Source organism: Mya arenaria, chromosome 13 (assembly GCF_026914265.1).
Source record: "Mya arenaria isolate MELC-2E11 chromosome 13, ASM2691426v1".
Lineage (NCBI taxonomy): Eukaryota > Metazoa > Mollusca > Bivalvia > Myida > Myidae > Mya > Mya arenaria.
The window spans coordinates 6,931,799-6,944,019 of record NC_069134.1 but is presented as its reverse complement, the minus strand read 5'-3'; the positions used below and the strand labels follow the sequence as shown (position 1 = coordinate 6,944,019).

Sequence of the window (12,221 nt, the reverse complement as noted above, 5' to 3'; positions counted from 1 at the left end):
GCTCTCATAAGAAGATTGATAAAGCGTTAACTGAAGTCAAATGTACCTAAAGATAGCTAAAGGTAGCTTAGAATCAATCGAATTATGACAGTTTGATTTGCTATATAAAAAATGATTTAGGTGTGATATAAGTTTTAATATAATATTTGATTAGTTCAGGGAGGTTTCTCCTTACATGGGCTCATATTGTCGACTTACTGCCTCCTTGGGTCCAAAAAAATCATTAACATCCCACACATCATAGACTGCTGCTTTAATAGCAGCTTGGTGCTAAAGTACCTTATAGAACTATCCACAATACAGTCAGACTTAAGTATTGGAAGTTGGACTGGAAATTGCTCAGTAAATTTAGATGTCAGTTTTATGGTAATAGCTTTCTCCCAGTGTTGACCACTATAGCTGGTATTTTTAGTTTCTACATTCCCAGTAGGTATATGTCTCCTGTTTCTCTCAGTGTTTTTGAAATATGCTAGATTCAGTGGTCAGATTGTGTCATTGTCATTATGCACTCATCATTGTAGTGCCCAGGGGTGGGGACAGCACGCTTGCTTCAGACATCAGTTCATTCCAGGCTAGCAGACCTTTGGCAGACCCAAAGGGGGGAATCTACCATGGACATATCTTACATGCTTGGCCAGATTTAACCTCAGACTTTCCCCCATGGATTAACTCTTGCTTCAGGGTGGAGAATTGATTGTCAACAAAATTCTAAGTTCTAGATTCTGTATGTGATCCTCCTGTACTGCTTATCAACTGCTCTTAGGAATGTTCTCTATAATATGTTAAGTAATTTGTTCTTGATAACTTATTTGCAGAGTGCTATATTTAAGTCACAAGTTACTTTGTTTAGAGTACGTTCCAGGTTGTTTTATAAGGACGCAATGTGTTCAGTTCTAAAAATATGGAAAACATACAGTAAATATTTTCCTATTCAGCTCTCTCTCGCAATTACATTTGATGAGATTGGCATAAACGATCGGAAGAGAACTGGTGGGATATTCGCATTACAGATCTGAATAAAACAACGACATACAATCATTCAAAAGCTGATGAATATTTCATAGGATATAAATAGCTCTCTTTGTCATAAGGTGGATGTTTTGTCTGTTTATTCTTTATGACTTTTGCATATATTTCCTCTGCAACATTACTTTTGAGGTCAGGGTCAGCAATTTGAGAATGTTTTTGTTGGAAAAACAATGACTAGCTGTTTGTGATAGATATGTCCATCTGAATATATGTGTTAATAATCTGTGACAAGAATGTCTTACATGTTAACCAAAAAATACACTTAGGGTGTTCTGATGTTGTATGCAATGTTATTAATGCCAATGTCAAAGTATGATAATTATTTAGCTTGTGCTAAATACAAGTCATAAGGGAATGAAATATGTCCCAATACCACAGGAGCATGAAGCATGGTATATATTCCCTCCATCACTAACGTCACTGTATTCACCATGCAGGTCAAGCGTCTGTATCCAGAGGCAAACCTGCGACTGCCAGGCAAGAAGATATTCGGCAACCTTGACCCTGAGTTCATACAGCAGCGCCGAGAAGGCCTTGATGAGTTTATAAAGAAACTGATTCTGCATCCAGGACTCTCACAGCAGTAAGTACAACCAACTGTGTATGGAGTCACACATAACCCTAGTTTCTTAGTCTATCCTTCGCTCATTAGGCTCCAGTCTAGTCCAACTCAACACCTCGAAACCGAATTCTGGCCTCCCTGGTCATGTTAATATGCATCATATTATTAATCAAAAAGTTATATACTTGAAAGGTAAATATGTAATCAAGGCATGAAGTAAAAAAAAAATACATTATTACAAATTTCACGATATAGAAACTCATTTTGTCAGCAATTTTGAATTTATATCAAGTGTAGGTTTTTATGACCGTCATGATGTAATGACTATAAATAGTGACCAGTCAGCATATCAAAGCTACTGCAGTCATGATAATCACAATTTATGACCCAAGTATTGTACATTCTATCTGGGGATAAAATGGATTATCAACCAACGCTTTAACAATTCATGCAACAAATCAGTGCAGTAAAGTAAACAAGCCCATAGAATATGCTGGCATTCCATGTCTGTATTGTTTTTAAATGTATAGATTGGGTTGTGGATATTTAAGATAGGAGGTGAAAATTAATTTCCATATAAAGTAGCATGAAAAAAACCTGTGCTTAAAACAAAATTTGTCTAAAATAACATCAAGAATTCCAATGATAACAGGATGTTAACCTCAACTTTTTGGGACATAAAAGTAAATTTGATACCGCCTCATAGCTTGTGATAATTCTTAAGAAAGTCTATTGCAGGGGTTATTTCTTTTTGGGGGCTAGTATATTACTCTAAATGTTGTGTGATGAACTGTTAGATGTTTTGATGAGTTTTAAAGACAAAGAAGTTCAGCTGTCTGAACTCTAGCCCTCAGGTTTGGTTAACAAACAGTTTTTTCATAAATATAAGTTCACACAAGACGAAAGATATTGGTGACCAGACAAAGATAGGTATATGCATTTAAAGTAATGTTCTGAATGATTACATCTGAATATTGTTAAAATTGAAATAAAAAGACTGTATGTGATGACATATGAAACAATATACACGTATATAAGCATATATATGTATATATAAAATCATACAAATATAGAACATAATACAAATTATAAAAGTGAGTGATGTAGTTGACAAACATGTTTAGCACTTATATTCTGGTACATTCTAATTTGTAGCAGAAAACAAGTGTGATACATCAACTTATAATTCAACATGTATGTTTTCCCAAATTGACGTATTATATTAAGTTGTCTTTATCAGAGTATTCATACTTATAACTGCCATACGTGACAGGAAACAGGTAAAATGGGTGTAACCATACCATTAAAACATGCAGTGAGAGTACAACACTATTCACTTATACTGTACACTATTTATTGAACATTTATTGACAATATGGTACAAAACAGTTACATAAGCCCCCCTCCCCTTCCCCCTCAAACCTTGATGACTGGAATAATATACACTCACACTAAAGTACATTTGTATAATCTGAATAGCTCATGTTTTGATGCTGTAACTATTAGATATTGAATCCAAGTCCACATACATTTGTCACAATGTCCAGGGTTATCATGTGATCAAGGACCATGTTCGGAGTTGCCATTGGTGGTGGTGTGTAAGTTTATTTTAACTTGCACTCAGGAAGCCCCATTTGGCTAGTGCTTCGATAAGTTTGTTAGTCAATTTAGGTTTTTGGAGCATAGCGCACAGACAGAATGTAGCCCTGAATAGAGCTACCCTGGTTCTTTAACGTGCACCAGTGTATAGCACTGTCACATGGGAGCCCCATTTAACATCTCCCGGAAAACAATAAATATTTTTTAGTGGTGCTGCAGGGAATCGAACCTGTGACCCCTTGATTGACAGTCAAGTGTGTTACCACTGTGTGTCCGCCATTGGTTTAACAGTTATTAATATTAATATCAGGTAAGATCAGCATCATGTCAATTAACAGCTTGACTCAATTTGGGACAGTTTATATATAACAATATTATTAATGTTATTAAATGATAATTATCTATTCATTCTTCAACTAAATTGATTTTATCTGAAAGACCTATAATTTACATTTTAATAGTTGAAAACAGATATTTATGTCATATATATATATCAAAGCAAATTATTTCCTGATTTATTTTGTGCACGAAAACTTTATTCTTTTGTTTGTATTGCACGACACAATTGCTGTCAGAATTTTACTAAATAAGTTTACATGCACCTTAATATAGCAATGAATGGATTGTTTTAAATGCTTGTATTGGTCTGGTGGATTCCTTGCACCATTATCATTATAATCTATAACTTGAGTATATTCTGGCAGCTTTATTTACCCTATGTAAACACCCTCCATGACTGTAAAAAGCATGAGGGAAACTTGAGACTTCTTTTATAAAGAAAAATATTGGTCTGTTTTTAGAAGTGACTACATTACAAGCCAGTGTTATATGTATATGAGAGAGATTATATAAGTAGTGTGAACATTCAACGAAACAGGTAACAGAATAGCTCATATAATGACTTTAAACATATCTAAACTTGCTTAAATTTCAGCATTGATATGGTGTGGTACTATCATATCCTTGATATTTTCATTGGGAGGTATATGCAAACACTTTTTAAAAATGACTAAAATAATTGTAGAGTTATTGCCCTTGAGTAAATAAGCTTTGAATGCTGTTTATTGTAATACAGCAATATGTTTATGATGCTAATGGCATAAGTTAATAATTTAAGACAGTTTTTCAGGATATAACCACAATGTACAATGGCCAAATAATAAAACTTCCAATGCTATGTTGGGTGACTGTAATAACCTTACATAACTCGCAAATTATGTCCAATGTATTTCATAAAAGTTTGGGATTTTTCATTTTTTTTTTAAACAAAATGTTATTTTTATAGCGCTGGTGTTGAAGGCTGCAATGGTGGAGACATCCAAATCTTTTAGGCACTGTTCAAGATTTTAAAATTTAACAAAGTACATGTTACCGATGGTAATTTGATTCTGTGTAGCAAGCTGTATTACTCTGGCTCAAATAATTGTTGTGGAGACATGCCAAAATCACCTTCAAAGATTAATGGATGAGTATAAGCTTCCTCTTGCTGTTCTCTTGTTTCACATTCTAAGCAAGCATCAGGAACAAGGAATGATCTATCATCAGGAGCAAGCAAGGATCAATCATCAGGAGCATGCATGGATCCATCATTAGGAGTAAGCAAGGATCCATCATTAGGAGCAAGCATGGATCCATCATCAGGAGCAAGCATAACTCCCTCATCAAGAGCAAGCAAGGATCCATCATCATGAACATGCAATGTTTAATCATCAGGAGCAAGCATGGATCCATCATCAGGAGCATGCATGGCTTCATCATCAATGTGAGCCAGGATTCATCATCAGGAGCAAGCATGGATCCATCATCAGGAGCATGCATGGCTCCATCATCAGTGTGAGCAAGGATTCATCATCAGTGTGAGCAAGGATTAATCATCAGGAGCAAGCATGGATCCATCATCAGGAGCAATCATGGCTACATCATCAGGAGCATGCATGGCTCCATCATCAGTGTGAGCAAGGATTAATCATCAGGAGCAAGCATGGATCCATCATCAGGAGCATGCATGGCTTCATCATCAATGTGAGCCAGGATTCATCATCAGGAGCAAGCATGGATCCATCATCAGGAGCATGCATGGCTCCATCATCAGGAGCATGCATGGCTCCATCATCAGTGTGAGCAAGGATTAATCATCAGGAGCAATCATGGCTACATCATCAGGAGCAATCATGGCTACATCATCAGGAGCAATCATGGCTCCATCATCAGGAGCAAGCATGGATCCATCATCAGGAGCAAGCATGGCTCCATCATCAGGAGCAAGCATGGATCCATCATCAGGAGCAATCATGGCTACATCATTAGGAGCAAGCATGGATCCATCATCAGGAGCAAGTATGGCTCCATCATCAGGAGCAAGCATGGATCCATCATCAGGAGCAAGCAAGGATCGATCATCAGGAGCAAGCATGGATCCATCATCAGGAGCAAGCATGGATCCATCATCAGGAGCAAGCATGGATCCATCATCAGGAGCAAGTATGGCTCCATCATTATGAGCAAGCATGGATCGATCATTATGAGTAAGCATGGCTCCATCATCAGGAGCAAGCATGGATCCATCATCAGGAGCAAGCATAACTCCCTCATCAAGAGCAAGCAAGGATCCATCATCATGAACATGCAATGTTTAATCATCAGGAGCAAGCATGGATCCATCATCAGGAGCATGCATGGCTCCATCATCAGTGTGAGCAAGGATTAATCATCAGGAGCAATCATGGCTACATCATCAGGAGCAATCATGGCTACATCATCAGGAGCAATCACGGCTCCATCATAAGGAGCAATCATGGCTCCATCATCAGGAGCAAGCATGGCTCCATCATCAGGAGCAAGCATGGATCCATCATCAGGAGCAAGAATGGCTCCATCATTAGGAGTAAGCAAGGATCGATCATCAGGAGCAAGCATGGATCCATCATCAGGAGCAAGCATGGATCCATCATCAGGAGCAAGTATGGCTCCATCATCAGGAGCAAGCATGGATCCATCATCAGGAGCAAGCATGGATCCATCATCAGGAGCAAGCATGGATCCATCATCAGGAGCAAGCATGGATCCATCATCAGGAGCAAGCAAGGATCGATCATCAGGAGCAAGAATGGCTCCATCATTAGGATTAAGCAAGGATCCATCATCAGGAGCAAGCATGGATCCATCATCAGGAGCAAGCATGGATCCATCATCAGGAGCAAGAATGGCTCCATCATTAGGATTAAGCAAGGATCCATCATCAGGAGCAAGAATGGCTCCATCATTAGGATTAAGCATGGATCCATCATCAGGAGCAAGAATGGCTCCATCATTAGGATTAAGCATGGATCCATCATCAGGAGCAAGCATGGATCCATCATCAAGAGCAAGCATGGATCCATCATCAGGAGCAAGAATGGCTCCATCATTAGGATTAAGCAAGGATCCATCATCAGGAGCAAGTATGGCTCAATCATTATGAGCAAGCATGGATCGATCATCATGAGCAAACATGGATCCATCATTATGAGTAAGCATGGCTCCATCATCAGGAGCAAGCATGGCTCCATCATCAGGAGCAAGCAAGGATCCATCATCAGTAGAAGCAAGGCTTTAGCAAGAATCCAGCATCAGGATTGGTTATAAGTTATACACTTTAAGGAGCTGTATCAATATTACATTGTACAATGATGAAGCTGAGGATCAAATGTTTAGGATCAAAAGCAATGCAGAAGCAACACATGAAAATACATAATGAACACCTGCAGAGCTTAAAAGAAGTAAAAAAAAATGTAGATATTACTTAGACACCCGTCAGTCTAGTGAACAAGGTATGACCATAAACACTTCATGAATTATAGATTACGATTGCAATCGACACTAATAACTTTGTTAATTAGTTACTTAAGCATTTAAACCTTACTCTGACTTTTACACCATGTGTTTTGTTGCTAAATATTTTAAACCTGGATAAGTTAGACAAGAAAGGCTGGTCAAGGTAGGACTTGATATTTTGGCAGGTTTTAATTTATTTTCCTATTCAAGTGATAGAACTGCCTACTTAAAGATCTTAAACTATGTCTTGTGATTTATATATATTGATCATAGATTTGAATAACATACTTAGATTACCGTATATTCTAAATGCATAATGATAGACAATTCTAAGAAATATCCCGTTTAAGTATACTAAGAATAAATGACTCACAATTATGCCAAATATGCAATTCTAACTTGCAACATTAATTCAAGTGACTAAGACTTTCTAGGTATTATTAAATGTAAACACCATTATTCATCAATCTAAAATGACATCGTGGCACACATTTATGACAGGTTTTGCTTTTATGCATAAATTTATTATTATTTGTATTTTTTATTTGCATAAAAGGCTTTTATCAGTATATTTCAATCAGCTCTAAGCAGTATAAAAAATATTTGAGAATATCAATATATATATACATATATATATGTATTATATATTTGTAAATAGGTTGCAGGAAGTTTGTGGAAAGTCATCGATGTTCATTTATTAAGTCCATCTGATAGTGGTGTTCAGGTGATCTATTATAATTGAAAATTGGTAAAAAAATCAACATCAGTGAATATCGGTAATGATTTTGTCATAATCAATTTTCTAACTGATACATATATAATGTTATTTCTTTTCAAACAAAAATATCCATCAAACTTCTTACCAAAATTACTTTTTCTTTGTTATAAATTTAAAAAATCATGCTAGATAAATGAAGAAACAAAATAGACAAGCAATTGGTAGTTATGAAATAATGAATCCAAAATGCAGATAGTGTTTGCACAAACTTGTATACAAATAAATGATTATAAATTAATCACCAATTCTTCTATCTCCGATAATTGATAGTAAAATTTGGTCCCGTTCCCATTTACACTACTGCTGGAGTAGTAGTTTTTTCTTGCCTTTCAATCAGTGATTTTTCACTAGTTTTCATGGGTTGACCCTGTTTAACCATATAAATTGTACACTTGATCAAATATATTAAACTGAACAATGCCAGTCTCATATGTAAGGGAAGGTTTTGTGTTAGTCTGGCTTGTTACATTTGTTCAGTGAATTGTGATTGTCTCCCTTTATGCATCATGATTTTTAGTATCATTTGTGATTTATATATTTCAGAAGATTTTTTGCACCAAATAACCTTGATTGGAAATTGTCTTCTTCATTTATCGATCTTATTAATTACCCAGTGACTTTAATGTTCTATTGTATTTTGGGCCCTTAGGGAGTGGGTTAAACAATCAGTGTGTGGGTTAAAGAGTCATGATCTTTTAAACTCTGTACGGCCTAACATAAACAATGGTCTGTTTAGGGTAACTTTATGTCAATAATAGGGGACCAGGGTAGCTAACTGGTCTTGCCACCAGCAAAAAATACACAAAACTCAGTGGAATTTGAGACCGAATGGGTGTATGATGCAGAACATATGAATCTAGTCACTATTTGTAGGTTGAATATGTGGTACCTTGTTCTAATTCTGGTCTTGTCACTCTTTTTTCTTTTTTAAATAAATCAGAAATGGAAAAAATAATCACTGATCAGCGGCATTTAGTAAGTAGGGTCAGGTTTCCCTGGCTTATACACAGTCGTTGTTTTTGTTAGACCTAGATAACATCCTGTATCCCCTAAACAAACACTAAATGCTTTGAAATTAAATTAGGATTAATTTTTATTCTCAAAAGAAATACTTTGTACAATTTAATAACAAAGATTTCTGATTTAATTGAAGCAACAATGTAATTGCCTTGATTTGTATGCTTAAACTCTGAAAAGTGGCTGAGGCACACTGATTATATTTTCTATTATAGAACATAATCACCAACTGATAATGTTCACAACTGTTGTTGTTTTTTTCTGTTTATTCTTCCATAAATCCACAAATCTAATCAGATCAGAAATTTGACATTAAGTATGGGATGTTATTTATTTTAAGGTCTTTATTGAAATCAAACGTTCAAGCATAACACACACAGCTAGGCAAACATTGAAATTTCACAAAGACCTCCAAATGAAATCATTTTTGTTTACTGACTGCCCCTTTCAAACAAAATGTTCTCGCTTCAACCGCTGAAATATGTACAAGTAAAAGACACTGAAGCAATATGAACACATGTAACTGGTAGGTATATTTTGTCTTTTAAAAAGTTTTGGATTCTTATTTACTCTACCAGATTTAAGATTGTGTTTTTGTTGTTGTTAAGTACAATACGAACAGCACGTAAAAAGACGATAAATATGAATTTTTAAAAGTCAAATAGAAAAATACTGCCAAACATGATATCAACCATAATAATTATGAAAGTTTATGAGGTCATCATTGAAGCAAGGATGAAGAGGAGATTTCTATGATGACATGTAGCATTTATTTTCCTTTATACGCCCATTTTAAAACAGGACATTTTATAGTTTCTACTTGCGGTGTAAGGGTGGATGTGTGGGCGGGCATCATCCTATTTGTTGTCAACTCAATAACTAAAGAAGCCTTCGTCCAATCATCACCAAATTTGGTCAAAATGAGCATGGGCAGAATATCTTGGCCAAGTTTGATAACTATTCCATGTTGCCTCAGTCAATCCAGAGTTATAATGTTTCAATTGGCCAAAACTGTGTTTACAGTGTCCGCTCTCTAATAACAACTGCTTTTCACCTAACTTGTTGTCCTAGAATTAGGACCAGCGTATTTTGTGACAGTTGGCGCTCTTGTTGTATTATTAAGTTAGGATAGATACTCAGCCATAGAACAGCTGCCCACTTTATTGTGTATTAGTGGTCAACATTATATTTTGCCTAATAAGAATGCAGTAATTCACAAGTTTTCAAATACCGGGTACATTATTTTCAGTTAATCAGCAGTCAGCCACTATTGATTTTAATCGGTGATAGACAGTGGCTGGCCAATTTAGCTGGTAACTTGTAAATTAGACCACTAAAAAAAAATGCATCAAACCATTCATTTTTGTCACAAAGAACTTAGTTTCTGTGTGAATGGCCCTATTTTTATTAGCCCATATTCTTAACCCTGTGAATATCTGTTTTTGGTGAACAGGAAGAAGGCATAATCGTGAACAATGTATTCCTTCAGAATTTAGGTCGGCATATCATTTTTATATTCATAAATTAATAAATAAATAGTTTTTTAAATGTTATTGCACATAATGTTAGGTTGTGCTCATATCAAGATTTTTGATACAAATATCTAACATTACTTAAACAAGAGAAAAAAAATATTTAAGAGCATTAAGTCTTATTGCTGGTAAAGGGCGGCATATGACATAAACAAAATATTGGTTAATATTAAAGCACTGCAAATAAAACCAATGTTTGTAGGAATTCTTTAAACAAACATATACCTAGATATTGACAATAAATAAAATAAAAATGGGATAAAGTTATGGTTGAGGGCTTCTTAAAGTTAGATGATTGGCTACTATCTATATTACATGTTGACAGGGTTACTAGTATAGGCCGCCAGGTTTGGTATTATTATGAAATATTTAACATCCGCTAAAAGAAGAGTGAAGTATCAGCTCACAAGGTTATAAGTTAAACAACTGCAGTGTACAGTGACACTGTGGACCATTCCACTAGTATACTATTACAGTGGTTAGTGGTTAGTTATACCATTAGGCCAATACTTGATAGGCGTAACCAGTCATGAATGAATGAGAATATACCTACATCAGTTGTTGACAGCCTAGTAGAGAGCTCATAGTGCAGAGCTTGTAGTGCAGAGCTCATGAAACGGATCAATGTAAATCTATTGCAATTAGGATTTTTAATGCTTTTGTCTTTTGGGTGAATATGGAAGAATTAATTGTGAAAAATGACATGGATATTTTATAGAAATAATTTTTTATAGGCTTACTTGTATAGTTGGAATTTATTTTCATATTCAAAATTATTAACCAAATGAAGGAAGGTAGTGCAAAGAAAAAGCTTCCGAGAATGGGTGAAAATAAGACCATTTTTGGTCGACTCATGAAAAAGTTTATTATTGCGTAAGTACCCTTACTTTAGTCAGAGATTCTTTAATTATAGGATATCTGTCATTTAAAATATATTGTATGTCATAATGTGCAGTTGTCAATCGTGTTATCAGTAAAACCATTTTCTAAATCATATAATGCAGAATTATGTTCATGAATGGATTTCCTTTTTTTTCAAGTATTTCAAAATATTTAAAACAGTTTACAGCTACGTATAATGGTGAGTAGTAGCTTTTAAAGTTATGTTTCCGAATACGTAGGTACATATGGAGTGCAATAGGTATGCATACATTCAGGTGCTGTATCATATAACCTTTACAGGGAATATCTAATGGCAAGTGACATTCTTTTGGTACATGTCCACAGTTCATTTTCATATGTCAATGAATGTCCTTTAGAACAAAAAAGTTCAACTCTTTTGATGCAAAATTTATTTCATTCCCTAATATAAAAAATGATGATCACAAAGAGGATTTTGCATTGTTTCTATGTGAACACCACAGCCAGGTATAAATTATCGTACTGAAATTTATTAAAACAAAAGGAACAAGAAAAGCTGTTGAATACAAAAATAGAATGCAAAATAAAATGCAAAATGTTAATCATTTTGTCTTTTATATTCTCATACTTTTAGTTAACTGTTAAGCATTTAGCGAAATATTTTCTGAGTTTCCCTGATTTTATCAGATTTCCGTTTTTGTGTTTTACAGTCCGGAGGTAAAGTCATTCCTGTCGTTAGATAATCCGAGAAATGCTCCTGACGACACTGATCTGTCACCAGAAACCAGCGACACAATGGTAAGACAAAGAGACATAGAACTGTTCTTGTCACTCAAACCAAACGACAATTTTGGCAGGAAGAAATTACCTTTAACTGTTGTCAACCAATTTAATTTAAAAATTAACTTTGCAAAAGTGACCTGTCTCATTCTCTCTTGCATGGTACATCTGTAATATGAGTAAAATGTTAAGATATACATTATAGTTATTTCTTTATTATCCCTGCCAAGAAGGAAAGAGATTTAACGTC

The 12,221-nt window shown here is 35.1% G+C and overlaps 1 protein-coding gene across 3 annotated transcripts in view; it reads left to right on the top strand.

Moving 5' to 3' along the window:
- Window positions 1-12,221, top strand: part of LOC128213407 (serine/threonine-protein kinase Sgk1-like) — a 56,695-nt gene that overhangs the window by 22,567 nt on the left and 21,907 nt on the right. For 2 of the 3 annotated variants that reach the window (XM_052919062.1, XM_052919063.1), the window contains 2 exons: window positions 1,467-1,612; window positions 11,902-11,989. In XM_052919062.1, coding sequence (XP_052775022.1) covers window positions 1,467-1,612; window positions 11,902-11,989 — 234 coding nt within the window. Of the gene's footprint in view, window positions 1-1,466; window positions 1,613-10,778; window positions 11,204-11,901; window positions 11,990-12,221 lie in introns of those variants that run through there. The other variant, XM_052919064.1, reaches the window with a different exon arrangement.